The following is a 22,435-nucleotide window of genomic DNA, read 5'->3' on the forward strand; positions in this document are numbered from 1 at the left end:
TAGAGCGCCACGTGTCAATTAATGGAATGATTTCAGCATAATCGGAGGTACCATGCACAATCCGAGGTGCCCGGCATGACTTGAGGTACCCTATATAAATAGAGGTACCCTGCACAATTAGAAGTATCCCACACAAATAAAGGTACCCCATACAAATAGGGGTACCCCGTGTAATAGGGGATACCCCACGTAACTCGAGGTACCCAGCAAAGCGGATGCAAGAGAATCCACTGAAAATATCCGCCATGAGAAACGCCTCCGCCTCCTAAAACATATCGTTTGATTTTGTCAGAATTAGGAATCAAGAATGTCGTATCAAAAGGGGGGGACAGCCGCCTGCTACCTCTGCCAAAAGTGAAGGACACTGTCCCAAGGACAGTTGTCCCCAGCCGCCTACCCGACAGCTAATGCAGAGGTACCCCGGACCACTCTCCAGCGCACGCCACATTTCCAAAAGATGAGATACGCCGCGAACATGCAGATAACGGCCCAAAAAATTATAAAGAGGTAAAAGGACGTTAGCCAAAAAGGATACCCCGCGTGGTAGCTGAGGTACTCCATATATAAAGGCGCCTAGGTTTCATTTTCCATTATGCTCTCATTCACCCAAAAAACACTCACACTCCGAAAAAATAGGTTTTCTTCAACCTTAAAACCCTAATTTACAGATGGCTAGCCAGCTCTCTTTACCATAAAAGCTTGAGTTTGCTAACTTGAGCGTCGGAGTGTGAACGACGGGGTACTCCGGCTTCACCTCTAACCTCTATTTCACTGTTTTGCAGGCGTGTAGCTCATTTTGAAGGACACCTCTCTTGGTTTTGACCTTTCACCATTGTTACCACTCTCTCTCCCCTTCTCACCTCCCCCGAAGTTCAGATACACCGCATCGCGCACAACAAACCAGTGAGGTACCCCATCTCCCCCAAAAATATAAATTCATTGATCAAGATAGATTTTGACTTTTCCTACCCCAAAATCAGTTGAAAACAATTGGCGCCGTCTGTGGGGAGTCGCACAAAAAGCCTCCTCCGCGGTTACCAAACTAGTTGTTGTATTTACTCCAATACATGGCACCCGACGTACCTCCCGAAGGTTTAATGGGGGATCCTACAAGGATGAGAGATGACAGTAGTAGTGAAGGTAGTGATCCTGCAAGAAGGGTAACCCGCGTCAACAAGGGCAAGGGTATCAAGCAATCGACGGGTGTTCGCCAAGAGGAGGAACCTATTTCGCACAAGCGTTTTGAGGATCTCGCCCATGCAATACTTTGGGGCGGTCGAATCTCGGGCACCCAAAAGTTCACTTCCACCAGTGACACTAGATGCTCCACCACCTCAAACGGGCGACCAAGCTATGGTCAGAAAAGAGGTACTCGAGGCCAGCAAACCAAAGCATAGGCCATTGGGTACTCGTTCTAAGTTTCAAACCGTGGGCTCCCGCGACGAGCGTTCTACCGCCTCTTGCAATTCCCGCAGCAGCCAGGGTACGAGGCGTGCAAAGCATACCCACGAGGATCTTCGTGAGAAGTTAAACGCCAAAAGGGCTTCTCAAATGGCCGCGACATCATCGGGTACACCGAGAGTATCCCTCGAACTTGTGGAAAAAATAGAGAACTTGGAAGCCCAAGTGAAGCTCCTCTCTGAGAAGCAAAACATCACAGCAGCTCCAACGCCAATGACCTACCAATCGCCATTCACTATGGAGATTCGGACGGCAGCTCTCCCCGAGGCGTTCGCCATGCCTCAGATACCCCAATACTCGGGTACCACTGACCCCTCGGAGCATGCTGAGCTATACCGCGACCAAATGCTTATCAAGGGTGTAGATGAGAGCGCCATGTGTAGGATGTTTACACATACACTCACGGGCCCCGCGAAGTCATGGTTTCGCTCTTTGAAAGCGGGTAGAATATCTTCCCTACACCAATTGTTATCCGAATTTACTAAAGAGTTTTCCTACGCTTCCACTCAAGATAGGGTAGCCTCCAAAATTGCCTTTATCAAGCAAGGGGAAGCCGAGCCTTTGGCGGAATATGTAAGTCGTTTCCACCAAGAGGTGCTGCGAACCGGAGCATTTGGAAACCAATACACATTGACCCATTTTGAGAAAAATTTACGGTTGGGCAAGTTATGATGTTCTTTTCAAATGAAACGCCCACTCTCATATGGGGAAGCCCGTTCCCGGGCGTTGCAGCAGGTGGAGATGGACGAAAAATGCCAATTGAAGTGCCAAGAAGATAAGGCCGATGTTACAAAGAACAAGGAGAAGCCCAAGAGGGTGGAGGCCTCGATACCGCGGGTATCCCGAGCACGGAGCCCTCCACGGGCTGCCCTGCGGGGACGAGGGTATAACCCTCAGGGTACCTCAAGGGTACCCCAACCTCCAAGATCGCCACCACCGGATCAGCGAGAGCCACCACCGAGGCCTCGGTACGAATCTTACCACCCACTGAATCGATCCCCAGAGCAGATCTTCTACCATATTCGGGATAGCGGCCTCCTCCGTCCTCCTAAGCCAATGAAGAAGTACCCCAACATGAAGCGTAGCCTGAAGTATTGCGAGTTCCATGAGGACTTTGGTCACAGCACATCCGAGTGCTTCACCTTGCGAGAGGAAATTGAATCTTTGATTCTCAGCAGGTACCTCAAAGAATTTGTTGCCGGCATGAGAGAAGCTCAGAAATCTGCGGAACAAGATAAAGGAAAGCGGGTAGCTGATGGCAGTCCCGAACGAGAGGTACCCCCTGGACACAAGAAAGGCGTGTATGTCCGAATGATAACCACCAATATTGGCAGAGAAGTCAACCTTAATGAATAGGGTACACCAAAGGTACCCCACCATCCTCTGCCTATCCTTTTTACAGAAAAAGATGCGGAGGGCATCTCGTACCCCCACGACGATGCCTTCGTAATGACGTTGAATGTTGCCATCGGTAAGGTAGCAAGAACTCTTGTAGATACCGGCAGCTCCGTTGACATCATTTTCAAAAGCGCCTTGGATCAACTATTGATTGAGTCACCAAAGATAACCCCATATGCTACGCCTCTTATTGGGCTCGCCGGAGATATGGTTATACCAAAAGACATCATTACGTTCCCCGTTACACTTGGTAAGGTATCTCACTGTGTTGTTCATATGATTGATTTTCTTATTGTAGATAACCCGGGTGCCTACAATATTATATTGGGTAGGCCGTTCTTAATAGCAACTAAAGCGGTGGTATCCATGCACTACCTCGCCATGAAAGTCCCGGCCGCCCAAGAAGTTATCACCATTAAAGAGGACCAGCAATCGGCTCATGGATGTTATTATGTGGCCTCCAAAGTCACTTACCAAATAGCTTCTGATCCGCCAATGAAGGGGTACCCTAGTGGCAGCCAGCCCACACCTTCCCCCTCAAAGCGAGCACTTGCTAGACAGCGGAGAGCAGTACTGAAAAAATCTCCTCAAGTAGCCCACCCATGAAAAAAGTTAGAGTTTTCACCAATGGGGATGGAAGCAGTTACGGGGGATAGCTCGAGGGTACCCCACGGGGACCAGGAGGAGCCCAGATGTGAAGTTGAGGCACCTTTGGATCCCCGAATATTAAAAGATGAAAAGCGGGGTACCCCAATTAAAGATCTTATTTCAGTCTCGATTTGCGCCACCGATCCAACGAAGACAGTGAAAGTAGACTCCAACCTCTCGGAGGAACAAAGAGAGAAACTCGTCACCTTCCTACGTGAGCACCTCGATGTATTTGCTTGGTCCCACTCGGATATGCCGGGTATCCCACCTTCTCTCTCTTGTCACAAACTCAATGTCAGCCCGCATAATAAACCGGTCAAACAGAAGCGTCGTGCCTTCAATCAAGAGAGGTACGATGCAATTGAACAAGAGGTAGACCGCCTATTAACAGCACGGTTTATTCGGGAAGCAGTGTACCCCAATTAGGTGTCCAACGTTGTTCTTGTCAAGAAATCAAACAGAAAGTGGCGCATGTGCGTGGACTTCACCGACTTGAATAAGTCCTACCCCAAGGATAGCTTCCCGCTTCCTCGGGTGGACTAACTGGTTGATGCAACAGCGGGGCATGAGATGCTTAGTTTTATGGACGCCTTCTCCGGTTACAACCAAATTCAGATGTATGAACCCGATCAAGAGAAAACGGCCTTTATCACCAACCGTGGGTTATACTGTTATAAGGTTATGCCGTTCGGTTTGAAGAATGCCGGGGCCACCTATCAGCGGCTAGTGAACAAAAGTTTCCAGGAACAAATCGGGCGCACCATGGAGGTGTACATAGATGACATGATCACCAAATCGGTGCATGCGGGGGAACATCTGGGGCACCTCAGGGTTACCTTTACCATTTTGAGAAGACATTAGATGCGGCTTAACCCTGAAAAATGTGCGTTCGGGGTCACCTCGGGAAAGTTTCTCGGGTTCATGGTACAACAACGGGGGATTGAAGCCAACCCCGATAAAATTCGCACGGTTTTTAACATGAAATCGCCAAGCACCATCAAGGAGGTTCAAAGCTTGGCAGGCCGGGTAGCTGCTCTGAGCCGCTTTATCTCCAAGGCTACCGACCGGTGTAAGCCTTTTTTCAAAGCTTTGAAGACCGGCAAAAAGCTCCAATGGACACTCGATTGCGAAGAGGCTTTCCAAGAAATGAAGGGGTACCTCGTGAATGCTCCACTACTTGCCAAACCTGAGCCGGGAGAGGTGCTGCTGCTGTATCTCGCCGTATCCGAGCATGCCACCAGCTCTGTGTTACTCCGAGAGGATGATAATGAGGTACAACGACCTATTTACTACACTAGTAAGGCTATGGTTGACGAAAAGAGGTACCCCACCTCTGAGAAGATCATTTTGGCATTGGTTGTCTCCGCACGGAAGCTCAGACCATATTTTCAGGCTCACACCATTGCAGTCGTCACCAACCTTCCCCTCTGGCAAATCCTTCAGAAGTTAGACATGTCCGGAAGGCTTCTACGATGGTCCCTCGAATTAAGCGAGTTCGACATCATCTTTAAGCCTCGTTCGACGATTAAAGTCCAGGCCATCGCTGATTTCATTGCGGAATTCGCTAATGACTCAAGTGGTGAAAGTGATCTGAGATACCTGTTAGATACCCCACCCACCGATAAAGAGGAGCAGGTCTGGAAAATATATGTGGATGGTTCCTCTAACTCACACGGAAGTGGCGCAGGAGTTATTATAATCGACCCAAATAAGGTGAAAATATGCTACGCCCTGCAATTCGGATTCAAGGTTTCAAACAACGAAGCCGAGTACGAGGCAATCATAGCGGGGTTGAGGATGTCGAAGGCTTTGGGAGTAAAAATGGTACACGTCAAGAGTGACTCACAGTTGATGGTAAGCCAGATTACCGCACAATATCAAGCGAAAGAGGAAAACATGAATGGGTACTTCAGAAAAATCAGAGAGTTGATGTCCTAATTTTGCGAGGTTAAGGTGGAAAGGGTACCCCGAATGGAGAACAGCGAAGCCGATACCCTGGAAAAAATGGCATCCCTTGGGGTAGTTCAGTCATCTAGCCCCATCACAACAGAATACATACCCGTACCCAATGTTGGTCTCCCAGAGCCATTGGAAGTAGGATCACTGTCCGACGATGTGCTTTGGATGGAGCCTATCATAAGGTACCTTAAGGATGGAGACCTCCCCTCTGATAAAAGTGAAGCAAGAAGATTAAAGTATAAAGCTGCCCGGTATTGCCTGATCCAGGGTACCCTATATAGAAGAGGGTTCACTCTTCCTTACCTTAAATGCTTGGGAAGCGACGAGGCCGAGTATGTCATGAGGGAGATACATGAGGGGATTTGTGGCAATCATTATGGAGCACAATCACTGGCGCAAAAAGCTCTCCGTCAGGGGTACTACTGGCCAACCATGCGGGAAGATGCCAAGAATATGGTACGAAGCTATGACAAATGCCAAAGGTTTGCCAGGGTACCCCACCTACCCCCAGAGAAGCTAACGATTATATCTTCTCCTTGGCCCTTCGCTATATGGGGAGTGGATCTCATTGGACCGTTACCTACCGGAAAGGGGCAAGCAAAACATGCAATCGTGGCAGTAGATTATTTTATAAAATGGGTGGAAGCGGAGCCACTAACAAGCATCACAGAAAGGAAAACCACCGAATTCATTTGGAAGAACCTCATTTGCAGATTTGGAATCCCCTATGCAATTGTCAGTGATAACGGCAAGCAATTCGATAATGAAAAATTTCAAAGCTTTTGTTCGGAGTTGGGGATAGCCAACTGATTTGCTACACCTGCCCACCCCCAATCTAATGGGCAAGTCGAAGCCGTTAACAAGATTATCAAAGGTATCCTAAAGAAGAAGTTAGAAGAAAGAAATGGAGCATGGGTAGACGAGCTACCTAGGGTACTATGGGCGTACCAGACTACTCAAAACACCTCCACTAGGGAGACCACGTTTTCCCTCGCATTTGGTGTTGACGCAGTGATTCCAGCAGAAATTGGGGTACCCTTTCACAGGGTTGAATACTTTGATGAGGCCGAGAACACCTCTTTAGTTGCTTCAAACCTTGATTTGGTGGCTGAAAAAAGAGCTAGAGCAGAACTGAGGACAACCATATATCAGCATCGCATTTCGGGTCTATACGAAAAAAGGGTACGCCCTCGATCCTTCAAGAAAGGAGACTTTGTCTTGAGAAGGGTAACTTAGAACACTAGAGTACCATGCGAATGCGCTTTCAGGGCAAATTGGGAAGGACCCTACCGCATCGACAAACCTGTTGGGACAGGTGCATACAGGCTATTCCACATGGATGGCACAATTGTGAGGTACCCCTGGAACGCTGCAATGCTACGGAAATATTACTAAAGGACAGTGTCTTAACCTTTAGCCTTTTGCTTTCTTTAATGTTTTTGTGTGGTAGGCCAAATGGGGTACCCCAAATGCCCTATGTTGGCCAGTTGTAACTTTAGAGTTTCTTTAATTTTCAAATGAAAAGGATGTGAGGTCTTGCGGTCTCTCATTCTCCTCAGGGTAACAAAGCTAAGTCATGTATTGATCAACGCTTTCGTTATCTATAAATGCATTTTCTTTCTCAATAAATATGATGTGGGTTCTTTCTTTATTATTCGCCACTTCGATCTTAGAATGCGAATTATATTCATTTATCGCCATTAATATACCCTTGCATCTGGTTATATGCAATTCTCGCCATACGCTTTTCAATTATGACTAACCAAATACAGGACCAGCTAGGGTACCTGATATGCCTAGATCGTGACAATCTATGGAAAGCCAAAATGAGCAACGGAGGGAACAGTCCGGGGGTAGCCTTTCTGCGGAAGCATGACAAAGCTACCCAGATAAAGAGAGGGAGGGTCAAAGAGGACCTGAGGGTGAAGAAAAACTGGCATACCCTAGCGGCACGAAGTTCGGCTTAGATATGAGAACACCCACACCTCCATCCTCGTACTTGAGCAAAGTTAGGGGTAAGCTTTGAAAAAATTCGGAGAGAACTTCGAAAGAATAAGAAAGTGATTGGTTGGACCAATTGCGCTTTCAACGTTTGATCGAGATGTCGCGATGATATTTTGATTACCTATTTGTGGGGAATCCGCCATAGTTTCCAAAGAAGGACATGCATCAAATTTGTGGGGAATCCGCCTGATGTTGGATATTTGTTAAGGTACCAGGGGTACCCCGTTTAAAAAAAAAATGAGAGGTACCCTAAACATTTACAAGGTAACAGTTTAGCCAAGCATTCATTTGCAGAATAACAAGCATGTAAAATACAAGAAGACTCAATGACATGATATCATAACAAAAGAGAAGTCCCAATAATACAAAACATCCCGAGAAACCAAAAAGAAAGAAACAAGGTCCAAATAGCAAAATGTGGATAGATCCGAAAAAATAAGAGCACAGTGAAAAGGCTACGCCGAGGGGGGAACGCCATCCCCGACATCCGTCTCTAGAGGGCGATCAGCAGAGGACTTCGAGGTACCCAGAATATGAGCAGCAGAAGTAGGGGCATCCGAGGCAGGCAACGGCTGAAGCGCACGAGGTACCCCAGGCGACCCGGAAGGGGTACCCGACCGTGCCTGGGAAGGCTTCTTTTTCTTTGCAATTGTCTTCAGAATCGTAGCCTTGTTGACAAATTTCTGCACTCGGGGTACCTCGAACTCTGGATCCACACTCCACACCTCCGTCATGATGAGTGAGAATGCATCCTCCGCCATCGTCTTTTGTCAAGATAGCAGATCCCCGTTGGTGGCCCTCAACTCCTCACAATCCTTCTCCACCCTAGCTTTCTCTCCCTACAGGCCAGCAATACGTTCTTGCAGAGTTTTAACTTCTCGAGCGAGCTGATCCTCACGAGATTGATGGCTTTAAAGCTCACTCTTTAACTTGTCGACCTCTAACTGTGCGGCAGCAAGGGAGTCGAGATCCGGAAGGCAGTGGCTAAGGAGAAAGGATGCCTGCGGGTCATGAAAGACATGTTAAATATATGTGTATGACAAAAGGGTTAAATAAGTAAAAAGAAAATGATGAAGGGTACACCCGGGGTACCCCGGGAAAGCCTACCTCTTGGGTAGCCCTAAGTGTTTGACCATAGCGCTGGCTCAAACTCATCCTGTCAGCCTCTTCAGCAACCTCAGAGGTAACATTTTCAGCAGAGTAGTAAAAACAACGAGCCAAGTGCGAAATCTCCTTGTTGGAAGCCGGGTCTAGGTCACCCTCGCGTAACTCATCGGGGAAAGTGGAAACTTGCCCGAATTTTCTCTTCTTCGAGCGAGGGGTACCCTTCAACCCGCTGTGGGAGGTACCCTGAGATTTTCCCTTTGGTCCGGGAATTCGAGGTGGCCGAGAGCCTTTTTGGGGTACCGCCGAGTCCTGAGATCCGGAAGCACCGCCCACTACCGCTTGGAAAAAGGCGTCGAAAACGTCACCCGCTGATTTCATAACTGCACCCAATGCACAAAAGTCATGTTAGCCGAATAAGTACTAAATACTACAAAAGCAAAAATAGGAAATGAAAAGCGGGGAAGCAAAGTAAAGATGCGGTGATAACGGGGTACCCCAATCCCGTAGATAATAATAGGGTACCCCTCGACACCTAAATCATACATGAGTCACCCTCGGGAGCAGGTGGAGGACTTCGGTCAATCAGCCCCGTTCTCCATAATCGGCTCTCCTCCAGCACATCACTACCCATCTGTACACCTCGAAACCTATCCACAAACTTCTTCACCTCTCTCCCCACCTCCTGAACTGGGCATGACCCTTTAGCCCATGTCACACCTGCAAAAGAATGAAAAACCCAAGGTTAGTGAGACATTCATGTAAAAGATTACAATAAATAATCGTAAGTAAGAGAGATACTTGCAGTCTACATTGAAGGAATGAGGAACCTCCACGGGGTTGCCCTTTTCACTCAGAGTCTCTGTCCCCCACCTACCCTCAGCGACAAACCATCCTTTTCGGTAACCCTTCTTTAAGGCGGGGTTCCCCTCAACGATGTGGCCATGATCACCCCAGGGGGAGAAGTAAGCAATGCCGGGACCTTTAGGCTTCTTGAATTGGTAAAGACCCCTCAACTCCCGAACAGAAATGTCGCGCTTCACGACCTCCAACCATAACACATATAAGCCCATCAGTGTCCTCTACCCTGGAAGGGACAGCTGCCCAGGATCTACCCTCAAATAACTAAACATTTTCATAAAGAATGGTTGGAGGGGCAGGCGGAGTCCTAGATCGAAGAGGTCGATATGGAGAGCAATCCCATCAGACTTTGGACATTCGGGTCGCTCATCTACATGGGGTACCCTAAGCTGGACAGATGGAAGAATATTGTATTTGCCTCTAATTTGTTCTAAGTCCCCCAAAATAGCCCTCCTAATGCCTAGGAAAAAAGGGTTGCTAGATTTTGAAGGTGTGGCAGGGGGAGATTTAGGAGGCTGGTCCGAGGAACGAGCTGGAACCTTAGGCTTGGTTGACTTACTCTTCTTTCGAGGATGGGGGGTAGGCCGTTTACTAGGAAAGCGTAGGCTGACACGAGGGGTACTCCTAGGGGGAGGGGGCTCAGAACGAGAATTACAACTCCTAGATGAACTAGGGGGGGACCGATCCCCCTCGCTAATGGAGATGTGAGAAGGGGAACCCGCAGGAGGGCTGTCAACCCTAGTAACCCCAACTGCACGTCGCTTCCTCAGGGGTACCGTGTGTTTCTTGCCCATCTACTTTCTCCCAACAATACATCCACAAGTCCCCAACAATACACCCAATAATACACCCAACAATACATCCACCAAGCCACAAGTTCCCCAAACAACACATCCACAAGCCCCCAACAACACATCCAACAAGCCATTTCAAATAGCAACATATTCATACCAAGCACCACCCACCACACATCAACCACCAAATGCAAACACCAACCAACAAAAAAAAAACAACAAAAACAAAAATAAATTTTTCTCAGAGTATACAAAATAGCGCCATTGTGAATGCGCCAAAGGAGGAGAAACAAGGAGGGATACCTATGATTCACCAATTCGACAGATCGGGATCGATAATTGCGGGGAGACGAAGCTGCAGGCAACCAAAAACAGTGGGTAAAATATGCAAGTATAAAAATAAAAAATAAAGCTTAAATATATATAGTTATTTATAAATAAGTAAATAAATAAAATGAAGAACGAAGGAGCTGCAGCCACCGAACCGACGCCGACTGCTGCAGCTGCAGCCACCAAAACGCCGGAAAACTCCGAGAAGAACACCGACCAAAAAAAAAAAAGAGCCAGAAACAGAGAAGTTGCAGCCACCAAGAAGAACCGGCTGCCATGGCTGCAACCACACCAAACCGACGTCGGAAAACTCCGAGAAGAACGCCGGCCAAAAAAAAAAAAGAGAGAGAAACAGAGAAGCTGCAGGCACCAAGAAGAACCGGCTGCCATGGCTGCAACCACACCAAACCGACGCCGGAAATCTCCAAGAAAAATGCCGGCCGAAATGAGAAAGAAAGAAGAAAAAGAGAGAAGAAAAAGAGAGAAGAAGAGAGAGAAAGCGAGATAAAATGAAGACTCAAGGAGGGAGGTTTACCGTGTGTATCATCGGACCGAGATCTCGCTGTGAGCCGCTGGAAAATCGCCTTGAACCGACCAGATCTGGACCCAAAACCGCCACTGCAGTAGCTGAGATCCATGCCGGAAAACGCACCAGATCTTTACTGACCGAGAGAGAAAGAGAAAGAAAAAAGAAAGAAAGAAAAGGAAGAAAGAAAAGAGGGAAATAAGAAAGAATAAAGAAAGAAAGGAAAGAAGAAAATGGAGAATGAAAACGGGAAAGAAAGAAAACGGAAGAGGAAGGAAATAAAAGAAAAAGAGTAAAGAGAAAATAAAGCCTAGAGAAGATGAACGAGGCTAAAAAAAGAGTAAAGAAATTTTTGTTTTTACCTATGATAATGTTGATGCATTTAGAAGAAGAGACGAAATTATGGAAGAAAAAGGCTACTGGAAATAATCAATTTTTGGGAGTTCGTTTGAGGATTTTCAAAATTTTGACACACGTCAGGAGTTTTAAATTCAACCTGACAGAACACGTTGCCCAAGAAAGGAGTTCAAGGATGTGTGAGTGAGATTTGTATTTTTAAAATTCAAACTGCGTGTCAGATGACTGCCACTTCCCAAGAAAAAGGAGAGACATATGAAGACAACTGTTCGTTCTCATCGTAAAAAAAAAAAAAAAGCTGGAAAGGGAAAAGACAAAGAGAAGATTTTTAATTCGAAGTACACAAAGTTTAGTCAAGGGAAGAAGCTAAGCAAGGTACCCTCCGGTCCAGCCGCGTCGCCATGTGTTGTTCATACAATGAGTTTCTTTTGCCTCTAATACTTCTCGCCAAAAAGAAACTAGGGGGATGTTGTTTGAGGAAAAAATAGGAAAGGCAATAGAGCGCCACGTGTCAACTAATGGAATGATTTCAGCACAATCGGAGGTACCCTGCACAATCCGAGGTGCCCGGCATGACTTGAGGTACCCCATATAAATAGAGGTACCCTGCACAATTAGAGGTATCCCACACAAATAGAGGTACCCCATATAATATGAGGTACCCCATACAAATAGAGGTACCCTGCGTAATAGGGGATACCCCACGTAACTCGAGGTACCCAGCAAAGCGGATGCAAGAGAATCCACCGAAAATATCCGCCATGAGAAATGCCTCCGCCTCCTAAAAGATATTGTTTGATTTTGTCAGAATTAGGAATCAAGAATGTCGTATCAAAAGGGGGGGACAGCCGCCTGCTACCTCTGCCAACCTCTGCCAAAAGTGAAGAATACTGTCCCAAGGACAGTGGTCTCCAGCCGCCTACCCGACAGCTACTACAGAGGTACCCCGGACCACTCTCCAGCGCACGCCACGTTTCCAAAAGATGAGATACGCCGCGAACATGCAGATAACGATCTAAAAAATTATAAAGAGCTAAAAGGACGTTAGCCAAAAAGGGTATGCCACGTGGTAGCCGAGGTACTCTATATATAAAGGCGCCTAGGTTTCATTCTCCATTATGCTCTCATTCACCCAAAAAACACTCACACTCCGAAAAAATATGTTTTCTTCAATCTTAAAACCCTAATTTACAGAGGGCTAGCCAGCTCTCTTTACCATAAAAGCTTGAGTTTGCTAACTTGAGCGTCGGAGTGTGAACGCCGGGGTACCCCGGTTTCACCTCTAACCTCTATTTCACTGTTTTGCAGGCGTGTAGCTCATTTTGAAGGACACCTCTCTTGGTTTTGACCTTTCACCATTGTTACCACTCTCTCTCCCCTTCTCACCTCTCCCGAAGTTTAGATACACCACATCGCGCACAACAAACCAGTGAGGTACCCCATCTCTCCCAAAAATATAAATTCATTGTTCAAGATAGATTTTGGCTTTTCCTACCCCAAAATCAATTGAAAACAACTGCTTTTGCTCATTAATCATCATGCATTTGACTTGTGTTTGCTGAGATTGCAAAGATTAGTGCAAGACATGACTAGGAAAATAGAGAATTAAAAGAAATTTGTGCGTTTGGTACCGTTTTCAATTTGTTGTTTTTCGTTTTATGAAAAGGAAAATGCAGAAAATTTCCTTGGTGAGTTCATTTTGGTGGAAAACTGCACACCGATTAAAAGAAAAAAAATAATTTATTTTCCAATATCTACAAAGAAAATAAGAGAACGCTATCCTTCTCCATTTTGTTTCACTTTTACTCCCCCCACTATCTCAACTTTTATAACATAGTGTAATAAATAACGTGAGCCCATATAATAAAGAAATAATCTAATAAATAAGCTATTATAACAAATATTTAAAAATAATCGCAAGAGTTTATTCCATACCGTGCAGCTTAATTACTTAATATATTAGCCAAATTGTTTTAAATAAAAAGTAATGTCATATAATTATTATACTAAATTATTACATTATTCGATCAATATGCAGTTAAGAAAATTTAAGAATCAATTCAGGAAATCCCATACTAAATTTTAGGAAGCAAGAGTAGAATGATAGAGTAATATCTATAATTTAACAATTTATTAAATTAATCAACCTAACGTAACACAACGTGGCAAAACATCAAAATCTCAAATAGTGCCTTTTTATTTATTTATGAAATCTCAAAAAGAGCCTTGGCACCATTTATAATTTAATAATTTAACTCTTGTATTGTCGTCATTGCAAATTTCAGATGACACTTGGCACCGTCTATAATAATATTAGTAACTAACGATAGGTATTTTTGGAAATTTAAATGTCTAGAATCAATGAATGCAAGACTTTGACTTTGAGAAAAGAAGAAAAAAAATTTATTAATTTTATGGTCATTATCAAAGAAATTTCGATGATGATCATGATATGCTAGAGTCCACACGGTTTAGAATCTAATCAATCTCTGCAGGCTTTTGACGCCCTGCTTCCTAGTTTCATTTTACTTGCATTCTATCCCATTTCATCCTATACTCCTTTACTCTCCGGCAAACGAAAGTACAAAACTAAACCATGCCTGTGGGTGAGCTCTTACTCTCAGCTTTGTTTCAGGTGATTTTTGACAGATTGGCTCCCCATGGTGAATTGCTCAACTTTGTTCGTCAGCTTGGAGGCGGGGTTGATTCGGAGCTCAAGAAGTGGAAAAACACTTTGATGATGATTCAGGCGGTTCTTAGCGATGCAGAGGAGAAGCAGCTAACGGACCAGGCTGTGAAGATTTGGCTGGACAATCTCAGGGACTTGGCTTATGATGTTGAGGACAATCTTGATGTGTTTGCCACCAGTGCTTTGGAGCACAAGTTGATAGCAGACCATGATCATGAGGCCAGCACTAGCAAAGTACAGAGGCTCCTCCCTGTAGCTTTTTTCCGTTGTTTCAATCGGTATACTGTTAAGTTCAATCACAGTATGCGCTCCAGCGTAAAAGACATTACTGGCCGCTTGGAAGAACTATGTAAACAAAGAATTGAACTTGGATTGCAATTGACTCCTGGAGGGGCATCATCAAATACAGCTGCACAGCGAAGGCCACCCAGTTCAAGTGTTCCAACAGAACGTACTGTCTTCGGGAGACACCAAGATAAGGCCAAAATACTTGAAATGGTATCGGCCAATTCCCCGAGTGGTCATGCCAATATTGCTGTAATACCCATCGTCGGCATGGGTGGGATTGGAAAAACAACCCTTGCTCGGGAGGTCTACAATGATAAGGAGGTGGAAACTTTCAAGTTCGACATTAAAGCATGGGTTTGCGTTTCTGAGGACTTTGATGTCTTGAGCATTTCAAGGGCAATTCTCGAGTCAATCACCTACTCGAGTTGTGATCTCAAGGCTTTAAATGAAGTGCAGGTTCAGTTGAAAAAAGCAGTCGATGGTAAAAAAATCTTTTTGGTCTTAGATGATGTTTGGAACGAGGACTACGGCTTGTGGGAAGACCTGAAAGCTCCACTCATGGGTGCTGCACCAAACAGTAAGATAGTTGTCACCACTCGCCATTCACATGTTGCATCAACAATGGAACCAATTCAACAATATAATCTACGGTGCCTGTCAGATGAAGATTGCTGGTCCCTGTTCATGATGCACGCGTTTGTGAGTAGAGATCTTACTGCACAACAAATTTCAGATTTATTCCGTGACAAAGTTGTTGGAAAGTGCAGAGGCTTGCCCCTGGCAGCAAAGGCTCTTGGTGGACTTTTACGTTCTAAGAGACATGATGCTTGGGACGAAATATTGAACAGCAAAATCTTGGATCTACCTCAGCGAAATGGCATTCTCCCGGCGTTAAGTTTGAGTTATCACTATCTTCCCTCTCACTTGAAGAGATGTTTTTCTTATTGTGCTATTTTCCCCAAAGATTATGATTTTGAGGAGAAGGAACTTGTTTTCTTATGGATGGCTGAAGGCATCATTCAAGAATCAAGGAACAACAAGAAGCAACCAGAAGTTCTGGGTCGTGAATATTTTCATGATCTATTGTCGAGGTCAATACTCCAACCGTCAAGTAGTAACAACTCTAAATTTGTCATGCACGACCTTGTTCATGATTTGGCCCAACTGGTCTCTGGACAAACGAGTTTTAGATGGGAAGAAGCCAACAAGTCAATCTCCTCTGTACAGAAGTCTCGTCATTTTTCTTATGACTGTAGTGTGAATGATGGCAACAGCATGCTTGAAGTAATGCACGAAGTTCAGCATCTGAGGACATTTCTGCCAGTGTCAATTTCAAGTTCTGGTGTGTATGACAAGAATGATTTGGTATTTTCTAATTTATTATCAAAATGTAGGAAATTGAGGGTGTTATCTTTAAGCAGATCTTATATCACCGAGTTGCCTAAAGGATCGATGAGTGGTTGGAAACATTTGAGGTATCTCAACCTCTCTCACACATGGATTAGAAATTTGCCCAAGTCAACGTGCTCTCTGATTAACTTGCAAATTTTGTTGTTAAGAGGTTGTTATTATTTACTGAAGTTACCATCCAAAATGAGAAAGTTGATCAATTTGCGCCATCTTGATATAACGGGTGCATATTTAATAAAAGAGATGCCATTTAGAATGAAGGAGTTGAAGAATCTTCAGGCACTATCTAATTTCATTGTGGGCACGGGTACGCGATCATCCGGCTTGAAAGATCTGAAGAGTTTAACATTTCTCAGTGGAGAACTTTGTATTTCGAGATTAGAGAATGTGACTATCTCACGGGAGGCAAGCGAAGAAATATTATACGAGAAGCAGAATCTAGAAGCATTGTCATTGCAATGGGGGTCTCAGTTTGACAGCTCACGAAATGAGGATAAAGAAGAGCTTGTACTTGGCATGCTAAAACCCTGTACAAATATCAAGAAACTCACAATCAACGGCTATGGTGGCAAAAGATTTCCTTCTTGGATAGGAGATCCATCTTACTCCAAGATGGAGGTCCTTATCTTAGAAAATTGTGAGAACTGCACATATTTGCCATCGACCGTGTTGTGGAGTTCATCTCTTAAAATGCTTGAAATCCATAATTGTAAGAACTTGCAGCATTTGGTAGATGGTGAAGAGGATGCTTCTGCTACTGCTGCTTCTTCATCGTCTTCCTCATCATTTAAAGAAAACAATTTGCAGCTAGAAAGCCTATGTATCACCGGCTGTGATTCTCTAACATTCATTGCAAGACGGAAGCTGCCTTCATCTCTCAAGAGGCTTGAGATAGAGAATTGTGAGAACTTACAGCATTTGGTCTATGGTGAAGAAGATGCTACTTCTTCATCAGTAACGCTGAAACGCCTGGGGATAAGGCGTTGCCCTGAGCTCACCAGTTTATCCCCAGGAATCCGGCTACCTGAGGCGCTTGAACAACTCTACATATGGGATTGTCAAAAGCTGGAGTCAATACCTGACGGCCTGCACAATGTACAGTGGATTGATATACAGCGCTGTCCAAGTCTTGTTTCCTTGGCAGAAAGAGGGCTTCCCATCACCATTTCAAGTGTTAGGATATGGAGTTGTGAGAAGCTTGAAGCTCTGCCCAATGACCTGCACAAACTCAACTCTCTTGAACATTTATATTTACAGAGATGTCCAAGTATTGTAAGGTTTCCGGAAGAAGGTTTTCCCAACAATCTAGTAGAACTAAAAATTAGAGGTGTTGATGTGAAAATGTACAAGGCAGCCATCCAGTGGGGGTTGCACAGGCTTACCTCTCTTAGACGCCTCTGGATCGAAGGATGTGATGATGATGAAGCAGAGTGTTTTCCGGACGAGGAGATGCGAATGATGTTGCCCACCTCTCTATGTTTCCTGAACATCATAGGATTCCGAAACTTGAAAAAGCTATCTTCAAAGGGTTTCCAAAGCCTCACCTCCCTTGAATTTCTGTGGATCGATGATTGCCCGAATCTGAAATCATTTCCAGAGGTGGGCCTTCCATCCTCAATTTTGTGGTTAAACATATGGAGCTGTCCAATGCTAGAGAAAGAGTACAAAAGGGATACGGGAAAAGAGTGGTCCAAGATTGCCACTATCCCTCGGGTTTGCATAGATGGCAAATTCGTAGGAGGAAAAATGAACTCAGAGAATTCATAGCTCAGAAACCAATTAGATCAGTCATACATTTCACCAACTGTGAATGTCACGATGGTGGCTAGCAGAGGAAACTGAGGATGTTGGAACTTCCTTTATATGACTGAGGGGAGCTCTAATTACATATAGGATTTCGGAACTTCGGTTGGTGAGTGGTAATTTGATACAACTTGGCCCGAGATTAATGATAAGCCAGCACTTGAAACAGAGGAAGAAGCCCAGCTTGTCGAGGAGCCCATAAAAGGTCCAACTCGTATTCGCAGGGGAGCTCAAAGATTACATTACCTAAAGAATATTCGATAATGAACTAAAAGAGGGGGGCGAAGATCACAGAAGATCACAGCTGTGATTTTGTTATTTTGTTTGTTTATTTTCACCAATCATTACGATTGTTGGTTAATTAGGCGTGTGTTGTTGAGGGGTAAAAGCCTAAAAGGTATATGTATAAGGAAACGCGTCAGTGAGGAACTAATGAAATTATTTACAAATATTTCTTCTTCTCTTTCGGTCTCTCCTGCTTTCTCTGTTCCTCATCTAATTTCAATTCTTTTTTGGTTTTTTGCTGGAGTTAGCACTTACTCGAAAAGTGTAATTCGATGATATAAGCTCTGAGCTGCAGAGTTGTATCATAATTAAAGAAAATTGTGAACTTAGTCCCGTTTCAATTCAATATTTTCTGTTTCGGATAAAGTTGATACCAAGTTTGCCAAATCTATGTTTTCTTTCAGATGATCAATTCATTGTGGTTTTGAAGTGTAGTGACAATTGGCTGGAAATGCAGAGACATAATAAGTTGGAGTTTTAGTCCCAATCTTATTATGTATAATCTTGGAATAGAAGGGGCCAAGGCAATGGTGGTAAGACGTATTCTCGTTCTTTCTTGCATCTCTATCGTCTTCTTCCTTGAGTAGCACGTCCAGTTATCTGTTTTGTTCAGTATGAATTCCAAGAATGGAGTGATGAAATCAATGCTGTCCCGGATTAGAAGAAAATATATTTCCTGCAGGTCCTTTGACCAAAGATAGCAAGAAGGTTAAACAACAGAAGAGGCATAATGCAACATCAGCCTGGAAGATGAGACCGACAAGATCACAAATTTCACTAACATTGAAACTTGTGATCCAAAAAAGGGTAATAATTTGCCTTTGCACATTCCTTTTATTACTGATCCTTGCATGTTTCTGCATTTGATTAAACCAAGAGAAATTGCTTTCAGACTGAAGAACAATGCCTGTACCTCCTAACCAATGTCTAGTGTGTGGATCTGCGGAAGGAGTTAAGAGGATCTCCATCTTAGTGCATTTCTGGTATAAGAAAAACCTCATTAGAATGTGCGCATGATCTACCTTGCCTTTTCTACTTTGCTTTTCATTTGAATTTTGGATACCATCACATAGTTTGATTCTTCCGTTTTATAATTAGTCCTCTGCCTTTAGTTGGAAAGGCCACTGACATTTTATTTTCGCTATCTACATATTAAGACAAGCATTTTGTACATCAAAAAAAGAAGACAAGCATTTTGTACATCAAAAAAAGAAGACAAGCATTTTGATTTATCGAAGCCTCGTCAACAAGATCCCTTGTTGTTGCTTGCTGAGTGAGTAATACTGATTAAGCATTTAAGCTGATCAAGCTGCAGAGATTTAATTTATTCCAACCTCCTGTTCTGTTTTTACATGTATCTATTTATTTATTATATATATTTTTAAGTTGCTTGTTGTGTCAAAATTAGTTCATTGTTAATTCAGCATCTGAATGAAGATGTGAATTTGAGTAAATCACATCAAAGTGTTTTGATTTTCCGTTCGGAACCATGAAAAATCTTTGTCTTTGCTCATTAATCTTTACGCATCTCACTTGTGTTTGCTGAGGCTGATTTCTTTTTTGCTGTTTAATTCTTGCAATACGTGCAGTTTAATCTCTAGAATCGGATTCAAATAAATTAGTGCAAGACAGGACTTTGAGAATCGGGGGAAAAAAAGTTTAATTTTATGAACGGAAGATTCCATTCATTGGTCCAAATTACAGTAAATAAATGGCCTGAATTATGTACATCAAATTATTTGAAATATTGATTAGGTAATTAAATACTTTCAGAAATCATGCTTTTGTCATCAGTGGATCAGGACCTGCTTTGACTAGTCAACTTCGGGTACACGAAGACCAGCCAATGAGCTAATTATTACAAACACTGTACCCAAAAATATAAAAGAAATTAGATAATGCAAAAAAAAACAAAAATATGAAAACTTCACAGCCATTTCAAATTTCAGATCCTACAACTGATTCTTGTAGATGACGCGTCGTTTTTCAAGAAGACAAAAAGATGCAATGGAGTCTGATCATTTATTAATGTGACGACATATTGTTTATTGTTAAAACGTAAACGACGAGGCTTCTAGAGTATTCTCGCCTGTAATGATAAACCAAATACCAATGAGTGAGATAAATAATAATTTATTCCAAGTTTCCATTACTAAACTTCTCACAGAATCTATCTTTCCAAGAAAATTCGAGTATCAGTCCAAAAAAACCAAGTTGTGAGTTGTGACATCTTTCCAAAATTTTTGCAAGATCAATTTCTCCGTCTCTCATTTTGAAAAATAAATTTTTAAAGCAATTACCACGAATGTTATTCCATATAAAGGAAGATTCCATTCAGTCCAAATTAAAATACTAATCTAAGAATTATACAATATAATATATAGTGGTTATGACGGAGGGATTATGATCTTTTCTTAATATGAGCACTTCTAATCTTTTACAGATCTTGTGCCATTTATATTTTAGTGTTAGTGTATGATTATAATTTAATTATTTTTTTATTTTAATTTATTAACCACTAATTATGTTAATGAAATTTACTCAGAATAAATTAATATCAGGAGAGGATATGAATTCATGACAAAGTCATATAAAGCATATATTATTTATGGTGGTGTCCACAAGGTTTTGACGAGAAGCAAAAGCATCAAAGTGCCCTTCAATCTTCATTATTATGATTAATTATTCTCATTATATTGAATAATTTAATATTCGTTATTTTTATTCAGTGTTGAAATTAATGGCTATTCAATTTTCATCTGTTGTGGAATATATATTCCATTTTTTTTAATAATGAATGTTTAATGAATAATTATTTAACAAATTGCTTAATTTCAAGTATGGGCTACCTTAGGTACGAGTGGATCGACAATTTAATTAAACTCTAAATCATCACAAAATTGAGATTTGATTGAGGAAAAAAAGACAATTAAAATTACAACATAAACACTATTTAAATAAAAAAAATTGTCATGTGATACTTTTATCCAACTCATATCTTTATGCTACATGAGTTTGTACATTACATTTATGCTTGCACAAATAGTTTGCGCTTCTATTGTTACTCTTTCATTTAAATTGATAATAAATATACAAATTATTGTATAATTTTTTTTTAAATATTTACAAAGTGACATATTTTTAAATTATTAGTTAATGATTTCACCAAGGCTTGTTGTTTAGATATATTAAATTTTATATTTTTATCCAACACATAATATATTGACACATGAGAGCGTACAATTGTACACAAAGTTTGCCGAAGAATTTCCATCCTCCACTACTCATCAAGGATGTAGCCAAGATTTTAATTGAGTTGGGGCACATTCAATTAAAATCAAACTTGATGCAAGTGCGTGTGGCAAGCTCTCATTTGGGAAACCGTATTGTGGGTTCCACAACCTCCAAATGCGAGCTTGTCATGTGCATAGTTGTACTTCTTATGGAATGCATTTGCATGTACCTGATTAACACTCTATTTAAAATATAATATAATTCTGAAAATTTAGATAGTAATATATAGCATCAAAACTATAGTATTCATTGATAATAGATTTGCTTGTTAAAATTGTTCTCATCAAAGGCTATTCGACATGATCTTATGCTTTGAAAAGAATTTACGATAGTTTCATTTTCAATGTAATCAAAAATATTTTCTAATATACAAAACTAAGTTATCAAATAACTTGTTCTTATAATCTTTTAATAATAACAAAAATATTCATATAGTGCAACATAAAGAGAAAAAGTGAATACATGATAAAAATAAGGATTCTGAAACTAGATAAAAGATCAATTGGAAAACTCAAAGAATTAGCTACACTTACAATGAAATCCACATTGACATCGTGATAAACAAATAAAGAAAGTGTGTTTTTTATTCAAAGCATTCGAAAAGAAATCGGAAAAAAATAAAGACTAAAGTGATTTTCTTTTATTTTTAATTAGTTTTTTTATTTTCTTTTATTTTTAATTAGTTTTTAATTTTATCTTCATAATATATTGTCTTTTATCTTTATTTAAGTCTCATAATATTTTAATAGTTGATCAAATTATTTATAATTGGACATTTAATGTAGGGGCAACATGAAATGGTTTAAAATTAATTAGGACACTTTCATAATTTTATAATTCAGTAGGGTTACTTTTTTAAATAATAAATAAAATATTATTTTTTCTTTTGATGATCATAAAAGAATTTCAAAAGCCTGGGCCACAGCCCCGGCTGGTCCTATCCTGGATACGTCCCTACTGCTCGTGATGGAGAAGTAAAGTTCTCTTTTATTGACTGATGTAGTTATTTTTAATCATATTCGACGGCAATGATCGTTCTCCAGAGCCTTGATTTGATTCTTGTGGGTCGTTTGAAGAAATTCCAACTGGGACTGATAAGACACTTTATGGGTCGTGAACTCCTCTTTAATGTCGATCAAAGACAATTGTTCTCGTCAAAGACAAATCGATGGGATCTTATGCGTTGAAAAGAATATATGATAGTTTCATTATCAATATAATTAA

General features: G+C 42.1%; 2 protein-coding genes across 9 annotated transcripts in view; one reads left to right on the forward strand and one right to left on the reverse strand.

Annotated features, from left to right (window-relative positions):
• Window positions 1-7,758: 7,758 nt before the first annotated feature.
• On the reverse strand, window positions 7,759-12,100 carry LOC127901283 (uncharacterized). Of its 3 annotated transcripts, XR_008053443.1 has the most exons (6): window positions 11,095-12,100; window positions 10,533-10,584; window positions 9,387-10,229; window positions 9,121-9,294; window positions 8,578-8,957; window positions 7,759-8,471 (listed from the first exon to the last, which is right to left on the reverse strand). XR_008053443.1 is itself a non-coding variant. In XM_052438281.1 (4 exons), exons 2-4 carry the CDS (start codon window positions 9,206-9,208, stop codon window positions 8,382-8,384), a joined length of 558 nt encoding a protein of 185 aa, XP_052294241.1. In that variant the 5' UTR covers window positions 9,209-9,294; window positions 9,387-12,100; the 3' UTR covers window positions 7,763-8,381. The 3 variants fall into 3 exon arrangements, 1 of the variants encoding a protein (XP_052294241.1); XR_008053442.1 differs by having other exon boundaries at window positions 9,387-10,584; XM_052438281.1 differs by having other exon boundaries at window positions 7,763-8,471; window positions 9,387-12,100.
• A 1,790-nt stretch (window positions 12,101-13,890) lies between these two features.
• LOC102623169 (putative disease resistance protein At3g14460) overlaps window positions 13,891-22,435 on the forward strand; it is a 41,611-nt gene continuing 33,066 nt past the window's right edge. For 5 of the 6 annotated variants that reach the window (XR_008053002.1, XR_008053003.1, XR_008053006.1 and 2 more), the window contains exon 1: window positions 13,891-17,047. Coding sequence is in view for 1 of the 6 variants with exons in the window: in XM_025099037.2 (XP_024954805.2) it covers window positions 14,039-17,596 (3,558 nt within the window). In the remaining 5 variants the exon portion in view is untranslated. Of the gene's footprint in view, window positions 18,096-22,435 lie in introns of those variants that run through there. The other variant, XM_025099037.2, reaches the window with a different exon arrangement.

The sequence above is a fragment of the Citrus sinensis genome, chromosome 3 (genome assembly GCF_022201045.2).
Source record: "Citrus sinensis cultivar Valencia sweet orange chromosome 3, DVS_A1.0, whole genome shotgun sequence".
Classification (NCBI taxonomy): domain Eukaryota; kingdom Viridiplantae; phylum Streptophyta; class Magnoliopsida; order Sapindales; family Rutaceae; genus Citrus; species Citrus sinensis.

Coding starts and splice junctions, on each gene's coding strand:
- LOC127901283 (XM_052438281.1), bottom strand. CDS start 9,208: ATGGGTAGTGATGTGCTGGAGGAGAGCCGATTATGGAGAACGGGGCTG. Junction 8,958..9,120: donor TGCTCCCGAGGGTGACTCAT/GTATGATTTAGG, acceptor CATTGGGTGCAG/TTATGAAATCAGCGGGTGAC. Junction 8,472..8,577: donor CACTTAGGGCTACCCAAGAG/GTAGGCTTTCCC, acceptor CATGACCCGCAG/GCATCCTTTCTCCTTAGCCA.